This window comes from Myxine glutinosa, chromosome 6 (genome assembly GCF_964187855.1).
Source record: "Myxine glutinosa chromosome 6, kmMyxGlut1.1, whole genome shotgun sequence".
Classification (NCBI taxonomy): Eukaryota; Metazoa; Chordata; class Myxini; order Myxiniformes; family Myxinidae; genus Myxine; species Myxine glutinosa.
This window is the reverse complement of record NC_136266.1, coordinates 22,321,759-22,339,812: the sequence shown is the minus strand read 5'-3', so window position 1 is coordinate 22,339,812 and position 18,054 is coordinate 22,321,759. Positions and strand designations below refer to the sequence as shown.

The following is an 18,054-nucleotide window of genomic DNA, read 5'->3' as shown; positions in this document are numbered from 1 at the left end:
CTCATTTCACGGTTGTTCCATCGATTCCTGTATGCAAAGGCCTACATCAAAACTGGCAGTTTATATATTTATATTCAACAACCTCAACAGCTGCAGCACGTTTTATGGGGTTGTTTCTCCTTGTCCATCCTTCCTCTTTAGTTCTTATGATATCTACATTCTATCAGGTACGGCAACTCCATAAGGAACCTTTATGAGAGATGGACATGATGCATTTGAAAAGGTGAGTTGCTTCTAATATGACAAAGGCCCCTCTACTTACAATGCATGCAGGGGGGGGGGGGGGGGGGGATAAATGAGAAGAGGAAGAGGTGGGAGGATGACAGGACAGAAAAAGGAGGATAAGGAAGTACACGGAAATAGTCTGTAAAGAAGGGATAGAAGTTTGGGAGTGGACAGGAGCAAGGGAAGATGTATGAAGGGGAGGGAAGGTGCTCATAGATTCTGCCATCTTTCCGTACACAACAAATCGATTATGCCAATGACTGATCAATAAATATTGGTCTTTCTGTCAACACCTGGCAGTGCAGTGACATTCCAGTGTGTTTTGTGTCAAAATTCGCAATGTACTTACAAAGGAAAATAAGAAATTAAATTGAATGAAGAGAACATTATTGCAGCACTTGCAAGTTCCCGACAACCGTTCAAATTGACACGAGTATCTCCGAGGTTCGGACAACGTGCATCCTGTCGCTCGCTCACCTTCAGCAACAGCTGGTACTTGGTGATTCGCTGCACAGGTTTAATGAGGAGATCATTCAGCTGCAGTCTGTGTTCCAGCCGCTGTTTCAGGTCCTACCAGGACAAGGCAAACAGACATTATAACTACAACTAAACGATGAGGTGCAGATTTAATTACACACTCAATTCAACCAATCGGTGATTAATATCACTATATCTGGAAAAGTTCTGAACGGATTTGGATGAAAGTCGGTGGGATGATTGCCCTTGGGATAAGGAAGATTTGATTAGTTTTTGGTGAAGCTCAGGATATTATTCCGGATCCAGGAATTTTTTGAAGGATTTTTTTACCATTGGAAGACAGGGCTCATTTTTTTTTAAACATTATCTTCTATATATTCTATATTTAACATTGTGATATGAAAATAGTTTTCATATTTGTTGTAAATGTAGTTTAAACTCGTGGTTATGCGTTAGAGCGGTGTATTTTGTTAGCAGCGTCGTCTTCAAGGTTCTTTAAAAAAAATAAAGGCATATTCTGTCATTTTAAAACCACCAAGGTGTGTATTAGGTTTCCCCGTTTCATAAAATGTATCGTTTGATACGTATAATGCTTTAAAACTGTTTTTTTTTTTTTTTTTTTTTTTTTACCTCAGGAGTGATATCAACATTTACCTCAGCGAATGTCAATCGCGATGTCAGTATTTGATGAACTTATAAAAACTTAGGTGAGTTATAAGTGTGACAAGCATGTGCACGGGATTCTTACCAGGAGAATGAGTGGTCGCATTAGCTTGTACGACTTAAATGAGCGAGTTTTGTTTTGACGTTTGGCCCAGTTTTACATGTTGTATCCCTAAGGAATGAAACGAACGTTTTCCTGGCTTACAATTTTATTTGAAGTCACACATGCCTCAAAATACACTCACATATAGAATTGAGCGCTGAATACGAAAATGTAAGTGAAATTGCCTTTTTTTTTTTTAACATTATCTTCTATATATTCTAAATATATATCTGTCCAGTGTCTGTCTTGTGTTGTCTTGTCTTGTGTTGTCACTGAACTACTCCCTCAAACTTTTGTGAAATCGTACGATTCCAACTTGACCCACGGCGGGAGTATGCGCTCTACTGAGTGACGTTCTCGTTCTACCTGTCCACCATTAAAGCAGTCCATGAAGCAGTTTTGAGGAGCCCCAGGTAATCGCTGCATCGTAGATCTCAATAATTGAACTTATGTTTATCAAGTACATAAATAAATCTGAAGCAGGAACTTAAAATGTACCCATATCGCATTCAAGTGAAGCAAAAACTCATAGAAAATGATAAACAACTTTGTGTGACGATGTGTGAATGGTTTGAGGAATAATGGGTCGGGATTCAAATTCTCCGAGTAATGTGGGGTTTTCTCACGAGGTCAACTTTCTTCTAAGTCAGGGGTTCTTTACCTTTTTGAGTCATGGACCCCTTTGAGAATCTGGTGAAAGCTTCGGACCCCTCCCCAGAAAAATGCACATAAGCACATAAACACAAAATTTTGCCTACAACGAATAAATTTTATTGCATAGGAAAATTCTTTCCTTCAAATACCGTCATAATCAGAATAAAAAAACAATCTTTACAAAGAATATACATCACTTTTTTCACGCAAAAATCAATGACCATTCCCTGAATAAAATGAAATATATCCAAATTGTGCAAATTAAACAAAAAATAAACTTCAATTCTGCTCAAAAGTACATTTCAGTGAGAAGGCTGTTGTTTGGCTTCAATAAGAAGATGAAATTGGGGAGTAGTCTTTGACAAGGCAACACGCGCATGTCATGTTTGACATCCAATCGATTTCTACTTTTCGTTTTGATGGTAATGAGGGAGCTGCGCTCCAACGCGAGTCGAAAGAAGTGACGCGACCAAAGACGGAATTCGTCAGAGTTGCTTTATTAAAACAAAACAGCTCAGGTATTCTGACAAAAGCCCGTTTATCGGGCAGCAATATATATACACATTCATGTCGGGAAGTTTGCCCGGCAAAAGCTATACCGGGCATGCCCGGGTGTCAAGGGCGAGCCTTGGAAAGGCGAGTCTGGACCTGCCCGGGCGTGTTTGGCTGCGGCCTGGCAAGTCGAGGCTGGGCGTGCCCGGGCGCTCTGGACAAGCACTGGAAAGGCGAGAGCGGGCATGCCCGGACGCTCTGGGCGAGCCCTGGAAAGGCGATAGCGGGCATGCCCGGACGCTCTGCGCGAGCCCTGGAAAGGTGATAGCGGGCATGCCCGGACGCTCTGGGCGAGCCCGGGAAAGACGAGACCGGGCGTGCCCGGGAGGTTCGGGCGTGCCCGGGAACAGTGAGTCCGGGCATGCCCGGGAGAGGCGCGTCTGGCCGTGTTCTGGCCGGTGCAAGGCGATTGTGTGCATCCAGCGGTAACCGCTACACACGCCCCTCCAGAATCGACCTGCACCGGCAGGGTCAATTTAAGGGGGGTCCGGATGACCCGGCCGAAGCGACCCCTGGAGGGTCGTGGGGAGGGGTCCGACGTGGTGGTGGGTGGTCGAGCGGGGGGAACTGTGGACGGGGGGCGGCCTCGCCATGGAGGAAGGGCCAACCGCGGTGGTCGGTCGACGTCCATGTGCGCCGGTTTGAGGCGGTCCACAGAGATCCGGTCCGACCGGCCGCCAACGTCGATGACAAAGGACTTGTCGCCCCGTCGCAGGACCCGGAAGGGCCCGTCGTACGGCGGCCGGAGTGGCCCCCGGTGCGCGTCATGACGCACAAAGACGTACTCCGCTGTGCGAAGCGCCGGGGGGACATAGGACTGGGGGCCACCGTGGCGGGACGTTGGCACGGGGGCAAATCGGCGGGCGGCCTCCTGGAGGTCCGAGCGCTGGTGTGCGGCGGACCAGGGACTGGTAGCGTCGGGCACGAACTCGCCCGGGACGCGGAGCGGCTGGCCGTAGACGAGCTCGGCGGCGGATGCCCGGAGGTCCTCCTTGGGGGCCGTGCGGAGCCCCAAAAGGACCCACGGCAGCCGGTCGGTCCAACCGTCGTCCTGAAGGCCGGCCATGAGTGCGGCCTTCATGGAGCGGTGAAACCGCTCGCACAACCCGTTGGCTTGGGGGTGGTAGGCCGTGGTGCGGTGCAGCGTGACCCCCAACGAGCGGGCGACCGCGCCCCAAAGTTCGGACGTGAACTGTGGGGCGCGGTCGGACGAAATGTCCGCCGGTGCGCCGAAGCGCGCGACCCAGGTGGTGATGAACGCCTGCGCCACGTCGGTGGTGGTGGTGGAGGTGAGGTGCACGGCCTCCGGCCACCTTGTGGTCCTGTCCACCATGGTGAGCAGGTGGGTGAACCCCCACGATGGGGGCAGGGGACCCACCAGGTCCACGTGGACGTGGTCGAAACGCCGTGCAGGCACGGTGAAAGGTGCCAGCGGGGCCTGGGTGTGGCGGTGGACCTTGGCCCGCTGGCAGGCCGTGCAGGCGTTGGCCCAGTTGCGGACGTTCCGTCGAAGGCCATGCCAGACGAAACGCGCCGACACCAGCTTCTGAGAAGCTTTCCGGCCCGGGTGAGAAAGGCCGTGGATGGAGGCGAAGATGCGGCGCTGCCAGGAAACGGGCACGATGGGGCGAGGCTGGCCCTAGGAGACGTCGCAGAGCAGGACGGTGCCCGCGAAGGGGATGTCGGCCAGGCGGAGGCCCGTGTCCGCCACCCGGAGGGCCTGCACCGAGGTGTCGGTGGTCTGGTCGGCCGCCATGAGCGCGAAGTCCACGCCGAGGTGGACCACGTTCGCGCTGGCCCGAGAAAGACAGTCGGCCACAGCGTTGTCTTTGCCGGCGACGTGCCGGATGTCCGTGGTGAATTCCGACACGGCGGAGAGGTGGCGATGCTGGCGGGCCGACCACGGCTCCGTGACTTTGGCCATTGCGTAGACCAACGGCTTGTGGTCGACGAAAGCCGTGAACGGTCGGCCCTCCAGGAGGTGTCGGAAATGGCGAACGGCCAGGAATAGACCGAGCAGCTCGCGGTCGAACGTGCTGTATTTTAACTCGTTCGGCCGGAGCTGCCGGCTGAAAAAAGCGAGTGGCTGCCAAACCCCGTCCACCCATTGTTCATGGACGGCGCCCACCGCGTAGTTGGAGGCGTCCGTAGTGAGGGCGATGGGCGCGTTGAACACCGGGTGAGCCAGCAGCGTTGCGTCGGCGAGGGCCCGTTTTGCGCTCGCGAAGGCCGCGTCCATGGCCGCGGACCAAACGATGTCATGCTTGGCCGGCTTGCCCCGGAGGGCCTCGTAAAGGGGCCGCATGAGCTGAGCAGCGCGGGGCACGAATCGGTGATAAAAATTCACCATGCCGAGGAACTCTTGTAGGGCCTTGATGGAACGGGGACGCGGGAACGTGGTGATGGCCTCGACCTTGGTCGGCAGCGGCACGGCCCCGGTCTTGGTGATGCGGTGGCCCAAAAAGTCAACGGTCGGCGTGCCGAAGTGGCATTTGGCCGGGTTGACAATTAAGCCATGCTCGCTGAGGCGACCGAACAGTGTTCGGAGGTGGAGGAGGTGCTCGGCGCGGGACGTGCTGGCGACGAGGATGTCGTCCAGATAGACGAAAAGAAATGGCAGGTCGCGCAGCACGCCGTCCATTAAGCGCTGGAACGCCTGGGCCGCGTTCTTGAGGCCAAACGGCATCCTCAAAAATTCGAACAGGCCGAACGGCGTGATGACGGCCGTCTTCGGGACGTCGGCCGCCCGGACAGGTACCTGGTGGTATCCCTGTATCAGGTCAATTTTGGAAAATATGACCCGTCCCGCCAAACGGGCGGAAAAGTCCTGGATGTGCGGGATCGGGTACCTGTCGGGGGTGGTAGCGTCGTTGAGGCGGCGGTAGTCGCCACACGGGCGCCATCCGCCCCCCGGCTTTGGCACGATGTGCAGTGGTGAGGCCCACGCGCTATTGGAGCGCCGCACGATGCCGAGGTGCTCCAACGCGTCGAACTCGGCCTTTGCCACGGCGAGCTTGGCCGGGTCGAGGCGGCGGGCCCTGGCATAGACCGGCGGGCCCGTAGTGGGTATGTGGTGCTCGATCCCATGCCGCACTGCGACGGCCGAAAACGTCGGCCGTGTGAGGGCCGGGAATTCCGCGAGCAGGCGAGCGAACTCGTTCGCCGTCGGGAGGGCGCACGCCAGTTCGGTCGGCGTGGAGCTGTTCATCGTGCACGCCAGGGAGCTGAAGGTCTCGGCGTTGACAAGGCGACGACGTTTGACGTCGACCAGCAGCCCGTGCGTGCAGAGGAAGTCGGCACCCAGCAAAGCCATAGGGACGCAGGCGGTCACAAAGGTCCACTGAAAGCGCTGGCTGCCGAAGCAGAGGGTGATGTTGCGCGGGCCGAAAGTGCGTATGGCCGAGCCATTAGCAGCAACCAAAGAGGGGCCGCAAACGGCGTCCCGCCTGTCCTGCTCGGAGGCGGGTATGACGCTCAGTTGGGCGCCGGTGTCACAAAGGAAACGCCGCCCGGACGCTTTGTCCCAAATAAAAAGCAAGTTGCCCGAGTGGCCGGCGCTCATGGCTGGGAATGAACGCTGGCCCGGCCGTTTCCCGACTTGCCGAAAGTGCACGGGGGTCGGCACGTCCGAGCCTTGTGTCCGAACCTGGCGTGGTAATAACACCACGCCTGGTCAGGTGGAGGCCCCGGCCGTCGGGTCGGAAGCGGTCGGTGCGGCGTGGCGGCCGCCAGTTTCACCGGCAGTTCGGCCTCCAACCGCGCAGGGCGCTCGGGCGTCGCCTCGGACAGCGGCAGGCTCCAGGTAGCCGCGCCGATGTGTTGGCCCACCGAGGAGATCTTATCGGCTTCCCTGGCGAGGGCGCGGGGATCGGTGATCGACGTGCCAGCCAGGGCGAGGCGTACCGGGTGAGGCAGCTGGCGAAGGAACAACTCGCGGAACAGAAAATCCGGAGAGTGCTCACCGAGCAGCGAGAGCATATAGTCCATGCGCTCGGACGGGCGCGTGTCGCCGAGCTCGGGCAGGTCGAGCAGGCGCCGTGCGCGTGCCGCCGGCGAGAGGGCGAAAGCGTCGAGGAGGAGCGTCTTCAGCGCGTCATACTTGTCGGCAGCGGGCGGGTGCTCGAGGAGGCTCAGGGCGCGGGCCGCGGTGGCGGAACCGAGCGCTGCCACGACGTGGTGGAAGCGGGTGTCGTCCGCGGTGATGCCTCGCAGGGCGAACTGGGAGTCCGCGTGGGCGAACCAAACAGCCGCGTGAGCCTCCCAGAAGGTAGGCAGTTTAAGAGTCACTGCCGTGTCCATGTCGGTAGGTCACCAGTGAGGGAGTTGCGCTCCAACGCGAGTCGAAAGAAGTGACGCGACCAAAGACGGAATTCGTCCGAGTTGCTTTATTAAAACAAAACAGCTCAGGTATTCTGACAAAAGCCCGTTTATCGGGCAGCAATATATATACACATTTATGTCGGGAAGTTTGCCCGGCAAAAGCTATACCGGGCATGCCCGGGTGTCAAGGGCGAGCCTTGGAAAGGCGAGTCTGGACCTGCCCGGGCGTGTTTGGCTGCGGCCTGGCAAGTCGAGGCTGGGCGTGCCCGGGCGCTCTGGACAAGCACTGGAAAGGCGAGAGCGGGCATGCCCGGACGCTCTGGGCGAGCCCTGGAAAGGCGATAGCGGGCATGCCCGGATGCTCTGGGCGAGCCCTGGAAAGGTGATAGCGGGCATGCCCGGACGCTCTGGGCGAGCCCTGGAAAGGCGATAGCGGGCATGCCCGGACGCTCTGGGCGAGCCCTGGAAAGGCGATAGCGGGCATTCCCGGACGCTCTGGGCGAGCCCTGGAAAGGCGAGAGCGGGCATGCCCGGGAAAGACGAGACCGGGCGTGCCCGGGAGGTTCGGGCGTGCCCGGGAACAGTGAGTCCGGGCATGCCCGGGAGAGGCGCGTCTGGCCGTGTTCTGGCCGGTGCAAGGCGATTGTGTGCATCCAGCGGTAACCGCTACAGTAACAAGTGCTGAAAATCCTGACTCGCAAACATATGTGGTTGCAAACGGAATCAGAACTCCCACAGCGCTAAAATCTGGGGCAGGGTACATTTCTTCAATTTCTATCGACGGGAACTATTCAAGAAGTCACAGGTTGACGATGATGCCGACTGTATGTTACCTGACTGTACACTCAGTATCATCCCATTTCAACCTACCTGACAGATCTACTAGTCTTCAGTAAACAAGAATAAGTACATACAGTGCATTCAGAAAGTATTCAGACCCCTTCACTTTTTTCACATTTTGTTATGTTGCAGCGTCATGCTGAAATCGTTTAAATTCATTTTTTGCCCTCATCAATCTACACTCAATACCCCATAATGACAAAGACAAAACAGAATTTTAGAAAGTTTTGCAAATTTATTAAAAAGAAAAAACTGAAATATCACATTGACATAAGTATTCATACCCTTTGCTATGACACTTGAAATTTAGCTCAGGTGCCTCCCATTTCTCTTGATCGTCTTTGACATGTTTCTACACCTTGAAAGCCCGCTTGGAGTTTGCAAAAAAGCACCGAAAGGACTTGGACTGTGAGAAACAAGATTCTGGGGCTTTCATGTGTCTTTCACTGAGGAGAGGCTTCCATCTGGCCACTCGGCCATAAAGCCCAGATCGGTGGAGTGTTGCAGTGATGGTTGTCCTTCTGGAAGTTTCTCAAAATCTCCACACATGATCTCTGGAGCTCAGCCAGAGTGACCATCGGGTTCTTGGTCACCTCTCTTACCAAGGCCCTTCTCCCCCGATTGTTCAGTTTGGCTGGGCGGCCAGCTCTCGGAAGAGTCCTGTTTTTTTTTTTTTTTTTTTGTTTTTTGTTTGTTTTGTTTTGTATACAAGATCGAGGCTCGTGAAAGAGCGAACATTAATCACACAGAAAGACAAACCGACACATAAAACATATAACATAGGGAGCGGTAGACAAGATGGGGAGAGAGGGGGAAGGACACAAACACAACATTTGAGAGCAGGGACCGAGAGACATGGAGACATCGAGAGATCTGAGAGAGGGCGAGGGATTTGGGGGGGGGGGGCGTGGGAAGGGGGCAGTGGGAGAGGTATAAAACATATGGACACTGCCAGGATTTCCAGGAAAGAAGTTGGAATTTCAAACAAGGTGGATCTGGGGTGAATTAGCGGGGGTAGAAAAGATCAAGGTTTTGGATGGGGGAAGAAAGGAGATGGTGGTGAACAGCTGTTTTAAAGACCTGGAGGGAGGAGTGGGATTGAAGGGAGTGAGGGAGTTTGTTCCAGAGGCGGGAGAAAAGAGGAATGAAAGAGTGAAGGTGAGCGGAGAGCCGAGATTTCGGCAGTTTAACCATCAGAGGGTTGCTGGCAGATCTTGTGCGACCTGTAGGAATATTTGGGGGACAGAGCACAGAGAGAGCTGGGGGTGCAAGGCCGGAGAGGAGTCGGTAGAAGACAGAAAGACCACCTACCTGCCTGCGGTGAGTGAGTGAAAGGCCCTCAGAGATAGCTTCATCGCGGGAGATTCCAATAATTCCGAAAGCTTTGGTTTCAACAGCGTGAAGCCGAGCTAGGTGTGAGGCAGGAGCACCGGCCCATAGGGGAGAACAGTATTCCATTGAGCTGCGGATGAAAGCCTTGTATGTGGTGAGGAGCTCAGGTGTGCCGAGGAAGGACTTCGCACGACGGAGGATGCCCAGTCGGCGACTGGCTTTGGAGGCCAGCTTGGAAATGTGGTTTTCCCAAGAAAGATCATGGATCATGATCATGGTTGTTCCAAACTTCTTCCATTTAAGAATTATGGAAGCCACTGTGCTCTTGGGAACCTTCAATGCAGCAGACATTTTTTTGTAGGCTTCCCCAGATCTGTGCGTCTACACAATCCTGTCTCTGAGCTCTGCAGGCAGTTCCTCCGACTTCATGGCTTGGTTTTTGCTCTGATATGCATTGTCAGGTGTGAGACCTTATATAGACAGGTGTGTGCCTTTCCAAATCATGTCCAATCAATTTAATTTACCACAGGTGGACTCCAATCAAGGTGTACAAACATCTCAAAGATGATCAAGAGAAATGGGAGGCACCTGAGCTAAATTTCAAGTGTCATAGCAAAGGGTATGAATACTTATGTCAATGTGATATTTCAGTTTTTTCTTTTCAATAAATTTGCAAAACTTTCTAAAATCCTGTTTTCTCTTTGTCATTATGGGGTATTGAGTGTAGATTGATGAGGGAAAAAATGAATTTAAACGATTTCAGCATAAGGCTGCAACATAACAAAATGTGAAAAAAGTGAAGGGGTCTGAATACTTTCTGAATGCACTGTAACATCCTGTACATAGCCAAAAAATAAAACTTTTTATAAAAAGCTAGCGAAAATAAATTTTAAATAATTTTTATGCGCCTGGTTCACGGACCCCCTGAAGCCCATTCATGGACCCCCAAAAGGGGTCCATGGACCACAGGTTAAGAACCCCTGTTCTAAGTGGTCATGTTAATTCGACAAACAATGTGTTTTGGGGTTCTAGTTCTCGTGATGAAGTTCTTGAAAGGCCGTTGCACAGCCAGAAATGCACCGCATGGGTTGCCATAAGCAAATCTGGCATCATTGGGTCTTTCTGGTTTCAAAATGAAGAGGGAAAATAGGTAACCATAACCACTGAACGGTAATTGAAAATTATCCTGAAGTACTGGGTTGTATTAGTAAGGAAGTGCCAGATTGACAGGGCTGTGCAATGGTTTCAGCAAAATGGGTTTCTGTCTTCTCCCGACTCCTCTCCGGCCTTGCTCTGTCTGTGCTCTGTCCCCCAAATATTCCTGCAGGACGCACAAGATCTGCCAGCAACCCTCTTATGGTGAAACTGCCAAAATCAAGACTCTCTATTCACCTTCACTCTTTCATTCCTCTTTGTTTCCCACCTCGAGACCAAACTCCCCCACTCCCTTCAATCCCACTCCTCCATCCAGGTCTTCAAAACAGCTGTTCACCATCATCTCTTATCTACCCCCATCCAAAACCTTAATCTTTTCTACCCCCATTAATACACCCCAAACCCCTCTCCTTCAAATTCCCTGTTTTCTTTCCTGAAAGTCCCTGTAGTGTCCATCTTGTTTATCCCGTGTACCCCGCCCCAGCCGTCTCTCTTCCACAGATCTCCTGATGTCCTTGTTCCCTGCTATTATGCTTCCCTCTCTCACCCCCTCTCGTCTGCTGCTTTCTTTGTTAACAGGTTCTGCGTGTTAACTCCTATACGAGCCTCGACTTAGAATACAAAAAAAATCTCACCTCAAAATAGGTTTCAATGTACTCTGAAACAATGTACTCCGATTTTGGTTTGTTCTGACAGTACACAATGTACATGTGCAGACGCCGTTCCTGGTGAGGGAGGTTGGAGGGGGGATCATGAGAAGAGACATGCAAGAGTGATGTTATCATTAACATTGTTCATATATCTAAATAAGGAACATTCTCGAGGTTACATGAGCTTGGAAAATGGTAAACAATAATACTTGATTAACATCCTAAACGCATCGAAAAGAAAAGACAATTTCCGAGTTAAGAAAAGAAAAGACAACATCAGTAAATTAAAGAGACCTCATTATATATACCATGTTAATGTATTTAACACTACATGGGTAAATCAAAGTCACCTGATCATATACACATAGTAGAGTTTTACCACAATAGGAAACATTCATAAAACACAAGAGATTCCAAAATCCAACATTTCAATCAAAGAGCGGCATTCTTCAGTGATGACACTGGCCATGTTAGCCCTGATCTTGGACAACAGAGCAGTACAGGCCTGAAATGGGCAGACAAAAATAACCTCAAATTCCTTTCCTAATCAATCGGAAACCAGCATGCAGGTGAACTCCAAAAGTTGAGTAGAATCCAAAGTCAAAGCAAAAGCAAGTACAGACTTGGCATTTAATATGGAATATTTTTTTTTCCTTGACTTGGGTTTACTTTCTTAACTCAGTATATCAATCTGGTGAGTTTCTTTTACCCTTCGGTGATTTATTTGTTAAAAGAACCATGTCACTGATTGTCTGTCGCAGCAAGAAGTCAACAACAGGATTATATCACAGGTGGCATGGCAAAATGTACGGACAGGTGCATTTGATGATTGGCTTCACAGTCGGGTATACAAGGGTTGTTGCGTTCTGTATTAGTGGAAAACAACTGCTGCACCTCTCCAAAAGTTATTGCCGCTTCCTCTGGAGATGGTCCGTCAACTCGACAATGCTGTTTGTCATGGAGTGGTGGCTTTACGAAATTACGACATGAAACAGCGTGCTATTGCTCGGCAGTATGGCATCACTCAAGGTCAGGTGTCAAAGATCCTGAAACGAAATGCTCAGAGGGGTGTCCCTACTCCAATACCGAGGCCAGGACGTCCCCGCAGAACCACAAGAAGGGATGATCGCCAGCTGCACCGGTTAGTCCGCAATGGCCGTACCAAGTCAGCTAATCGGCTTAGGGCTGAGTGGCAGCAACTGACAAATGTGCCTGTATCCAGAAGGCTAGTCAACCAACGACTGGTTCAAGCAGGCTATCGTGCCAGGCGTCCCCTGAGAAAGCCACGCCTGACCAGACAACACCGCCAGCGCCGATTGCAGTGGGCCAGAGAGCACCGTCAATGGCAGCCAGGACACTGGAATCACGTGATCTTCAGTGACGAGTCTAGATTTCTGGTCTATCATCAAGATGGCCGCGTCCGAGTGCGCAGACAAGTGCATGAAGCCTACAACAAAGATTGTATAGTGCCAATAGTCCAAGCTGGAGGTGGTGGGGTGACCGTTTGGGCTGCTTTTCATGCAGGGGGCAAAACCGACCTGGTTGTTCTGAATGGAAACCTGAACCAGTTCAAGTACAGGGCCATTCTGGAAGAAATATTGCTTCCATTTGCTCGTGCAGCCTTTTGAGGAAACTTTGTCTTCCAAGATGACAATGCACGGCCTCATCGTGCTCGCATGATCCAACACTTTCTTGCTGACCGTGGTGTAGAGCATATGGAGTGGCCTGCCATGTCCCTGGATATGAATCCGATAGAGAACTTGTGGGCAGAATTAATGCGTCAAATCGACCACTTGGACCAGCAGCCGACCTCTGTGCATGAATTGCAGCAGGCTATTGTCACTTCCTGTCCAAACCTTGGCAAATCTCGTGAACAGCATGCCTCGACGTGTACGTGCTCTCCTGAATGCTCGTGGGGGTTACACGAAGTACTGAACTGTAATTTTACTGTCCGTAATCCCAGTCGTAATTTAACTTTTGTTTTTGTTAAAAAAAAATTTGGCTAATGTGCAAAATAAAGAGATACTTCTGGAAAACGCACTGAAGTTTAACACAGTACTGTCCGTGAATTGAGTTCTATATCAGTTTACATCACTTTTAAGGATCAATTTATTTGTTTCGAAATGTCAAATGTGGTTTTTGTTTCTTTTAAAGGTCACATTAACAAAATCTAGAATAATTTCAACATAATTCCAATGAACTTTTGGTTCTAAGTCATCTTGAAAAGTAAGTTCACCCCCCAAAAAAAATATTCCATATTAAATGCCAAGTCTGTATAACGGCCCGATCAGTTGAGCGCAAACCTCCACCAGGCTAACGATTTACGTTTTGTACCCACTGATGGGCCAGATCTGAATTCAGACCTGAACCAAAATCTGATCGGATTGTTTTTGTCTCCTAACCAAATTATCCACCAAGTTTTGTCATAACATGTCCACAACTTCTTGAAATATCGTGCTATATATCGCTTTTGGTCCTACGTCTCAATGGTGAAGAATCACTTCAAAAATCGAAAAGAATTATCGTATCCGGATCCATATTTAGATCTTCACCAAAATCGATTAAATTTGTCCTTGTCCCAAACACAACCTGTCCACCAAGTTCTGTCCAAATCCGTCCACAACTTTTTGAGATATGGTGTTATATATATATATATCGGTTTTTGCCCTCTGTCTCAATGGTGAAGAATCGCTTTAAAAATCCTCAGATCCAGATCTGGATCCGGATCTTCATCAAAATGCAATGATTTCATCCGTGTCACATACCGAACATCTCCACCAAATTTTGTCCGAATCCGTCGACAACTTTTTAGATATCTTGTTCACAAACAGACATGGGTGAAAACATAACCTCCATCCACCTTTGGAGGTACTGTACACAACAAAGCAACTTTTAACTGTTTCTCCTTCTTCTTCTTTTTTTCTTCTTTTTTTCTTTTTTTTTGTATACTGAATCGAGGCTCGTGAAAGAGCTAACATTTACTTCACAAACAAATCAACCAGACAAACAAAATATATAAAAAGAGGGAGCGGAAGACAAGATGGGGAGAGAAGGGGAAGCACACAAACACAACATTTGAGAGAGGGCTTGGGGGGAGGAGGCGTGGGAAGGGGGGGGGGGAGGGGGAAGTATAAAACACAAGGACACCAAGGATTCCAGGACAGAAGTTGGTATTTCAAAAAAGTGGAATTGGGGTGAAATTAGCGGGGGTAGAAACGATCAAGGTTTTGGATCGGGAAAGATAAGAGATGGTGGTGAACAGCTGTTTTAAAGACCTGGAGGGTGGAGTGGGATTGAAGCGAGTGAGGGAGTCTGTTCCAGAGGCGGGAGAAAAGAGGAATGAAGGAGTGAAGGTGAGTAGAGAGTCTTGATTTTGGCAGTTTAACCATAAGAGGGTTGCAGGCAGATCTTGTGCGACCTGCAGGAATATTTGCGGGACAGAGCCCAGAGAGAGCTGGGGGGAGGGGGGGGGGGCAAGGCCAGAGAGGAGTCGGTAGAAGATGGAAAGACCACCAACCTGCCTGCGGTGAGTGAGTGAGTGAGAGGCCCTTGGAGTTAGCTTCATTGCAGGAGATTCCAATGATTCTGAATGCTTTGGTTTCAACAGCGTGAAGACGAGCTAGGTGTGAGGCAGGAGCACCGGCCCAGAGGGAGGAACAGTATTCCATTGAGCTGCAGATGAAAGCCTTGTATGTGGTGAGGAGCTCAGGTGTGCCAAGGAAGGACTTCGCACGACGAAGGATGCCCAGTCGGCGACTGGCTTTGTAGGCCAGATTTGAAATGTGGTTTTCCCAGGAAAGATCATGGCAGATAGTGAGACCCAAAAGCTTGAGTGACAGAACTTCTTGGAGAGGATTATTCAGAAAGTGGATGGGAGGGTTGTCCAGTCGGTCTTTTCAGAGAGACATCGTAAGAGTGTGAGATTTGTCAGGATTGAAAGACATGTTTATTGTTCCACTTGTTTGCCCAGTCTGTGATTTTGTCCAGGTCTGCGGAGAGTGAGGAGGCTGCAGACTGCCGATCTGAGGGATGAAGAATGGAGCGACAGAGAGTAGAGTCATCAGCAAAGAGATAGAGAGGATTTTCAAGAGAGTCAGAGAGATCATTGATGAAGACTAGAAAAAGAAAAAGCTTAAAAGAAGCAAAAAGCTTCTTCTTCTTCTCTCCCCACTTGTACTCTACTTCCCATTTATATATCATTGAGAGAGACAATTCACGAAAATCTCTTCCTCTACAAACTACTTGTACTTGGCTAGACAATTCTATATCTGGAATCAACTGGAAATCTCTCAATCTTGCTGATTTTTATGGACAGGTTAAAGTTTTTAGTTTAGCTCACCCTTAACAAAAGCATGTATCTCCTCACAACAAATGTTATACAGTCCTATATATAAAACAATTGGTTCCATATCAAATCGTAGATGTACAAGCGTTAACATAACATTGTATCATCCACCACCTATAACGAACCACCTTTGGAAGCCATTTCCCCCCGCAGAGCAGGAGTTGGCCTTTTTCTGGCACGGTGGTCCCCATATTTGAAGCAATGTTTTATGGCCGGATTCTCTTCCTGCCGCCAACCCTGTTAGACGCCTCTTGCGACACACAGGGAATTACCAGTGAACTGGTCCTCAATTTGCTGACCTCAGAAGGATGACAGGCTGAGTCAACCCCCCTGATGTTAATTCAGCGATCGACCGGGATTCGAACCCAGGATCCCAAGCCGGCACCCTAACCGCTAAGCCAGCACCAGGCTCCCACCACCTATAACGGATACAATTAAATAACATGTGACATAAGCTATCAGACTAATATGTGACACCGAGTTACAAAATACTCCTGTGTCCTCAAAGACATCACTTCATATTCAATTCCCCCATTTTAAATTTTTTTTATTTTTTCATTTTATTTAATTGCTGAAGCCTGGTGTTGGCTTAGCGGTTAGGGTGCCGGCTTGGGATCCTAGGATCCTGGGTCCGAATCCCAGTCGATCGCTGAATTAACACCAGGGGGATTGACTCAGCCTGTCATCCTTCAGAGGTCGGCAAATTGAGTACCAGCTTGCTGGGATGAATGATCCCGGTGTGTACCCCGGTTTAGAATAGGTACACCGTATCCCTGCGCATTGTAAGAGGCGACCAAGGGTTGGCGTCAGGAAGGGCATCCGGCCATAAAAACATTGCCTCAAACAGGGAACCATGATTGTCATGGGGCCCGCAAGGCTAACCCCACGCTCTAGCGGGGAAAATGGCCTTAAAAAACGATCATTCATTATATTTTCTGCTCCCCCCGATGCCTGTGAATGCCTGCATGAGAATCCCTCTAATATTTACAAGGTAAAGTATTTCATGCATTACCTCTGATGTTCGACGGTAACAAAAGAAATGGGCAGCATTGGATAAACAAGCTTCAACAAAAACAGACACAAAGAGGTCGGGCCTGTGGCGGCACACAACGACAAGGTGCAAAACAAGGAAAAAATCACAACAGGTCAGAAACTTACGTATTTAATGAAGAGAATGGGCAGTCTTTCTGGCTCCTCCAAACATTTCTGCAGCTCATTGAGGAAGAACCTGCATTAGGTGAGGAATCGGAAACAAAAACGGTTTTCGTGAAACACATGCATGACTGCACGCAAGTCCACACGTATGAAAGAATATAAATAAACATGTCACGGAACAGATGCCACTGAACTCACTCTCTGTGCCAATCGAAAATCTGATGGATGTTTCCAAAAACGATCTTGTCCTTTCCTTTCATATCATCAGGGACGCCATCTTCTTTCATAACGGTCATGTAACCCTGGCAATGAATAGAATGAAAGAGGAGCACAATGACGGAATAACTAGAGCAAAACTATTTGAACTTGCACAATGTTTCTGGGTAATTGAGTACTGCTTGAAAATAAAAATGTGGAAAAATATCTTCATTTCGTGGAAGCTCTCTGAAATGTGACCCGGAGGGAAAGCAACAATGCCCATCGAAACTGTTTATGACATTGTTGTATTTTCATCAAATCAAGTGACAGTCAATTGTCTAATAATTACCAAAGACCCGGTCGTGAAGTAATACCAAAAACACCAGTAGGTATTCTGGTGCCCTATTGACACATTTAATCTGTACAATAAGCACAAAAGCTGAATGAATGAAGAAAATGACATACGAGTCGAAAAACAATGAATAAAAAGTCTAGAAAGAGGGCAAGATGAAAAATGTTTGTTTTATATTTATGTACCTCCACCACCAAGCTTAAATCTTTCACGTAGTCATTCTCTGACTCCACCAACTCCTGCAGCACCAACCTGAGGAGACACATCATAAACAAAGTACACATCACATTCCTTTCTGAGAAAGGTACAAAGAACGAGATATTACAGAGAGAAAAGAGAAAAAAAAAGGAGAGAAAGATGAAAATCTTTTTATTACAAAGCAATAATACAGGTATAAAAACCTGTATTATTGAGAGAGAAATAAAGCAATAATACAGGTATGAGAGAGAAAAAAAATCTCAATACATACAATAAATACGAACAGAAATCTCAAAGCACAAATAAATAAAGAAAACAAAAACAATTCACACAAGAAAGAGAGTATGACAAAATAATCAGTGATTGGTTCTCGCAAACTTTAGTGATTCCTTCAAAATGTGTTGGTGAAGTCATCAAGCATTTTTGAGTTCTGGGAAAAAGCAAATTCAAAATTTAATCTTGCTGACACCAGGGCATTGATGAACATCGTCACATCACATTGCCCGCATTGCTTCCTATTTAATTTCTCCTTCCTTGACAAATAAATTGTGAGTTATGATGATGATGACCATTCCTTTTTGCACCGTGACAATGCATCGGGCTGCCGAAACAGTTTCCTTAGCTATTGGGCACAATCCTGGATGGGTCGCCACTCCGACGCAGGATACCCAAATGGCTCATTCATCCCAAGCAAGCTCGTACTCAATTTGCCAACCTCGGAAGGATGACCGGCTGAGTCAGCCCCCCTGGCGTTAATTCAACGATCGACCAGGATTCGAACTCAGGATCCCAGGATCCCAAGCCCGCACCCTAACCATTAAGCCAACACCAGGCT

At 49.3% G+C, this 18,054-nt stretch overlaps 1 protein-coding gene across 4 annotated transcripts in view; it reads right to left on the bottom strand.

Moving 5' to 3' along the window:
- The window catches only part of LOC137429644 (kalirin), a 429,755-nt gene that overhangs the window by 53,501 nt on the left and 358,200 nt on the right, over positions 1-18,054 (bottom strand). For all 4 annotated transcript variants that reach the window (XM_068119740.2, XM_068119741.2, XM_078779669.1 and 1 more), the window contains exons 39-43: positions 17,207-17,273; positions 16,670-16,773; positions 16,475-16,544; positions 10,957-11,046; positions 703-795 (exon numbers count right to left, since the gene is read on the bottom strand). In XM_068119740.2, coding sequence (XP_067975841.2) covers positions 703-795; positions 10,957-11,046; positions 16,475-16,544; positions 16,670-16,773; positions 17,207-17,273 — 424 coding nt within the window. The remainder of the gene's footprint in view (positions 1-702; positions 796-10,956; positions 11,047-16,474; positions 16,545-16,669; positions 16,774-17,206; positions 17,274-18,054) is intronic.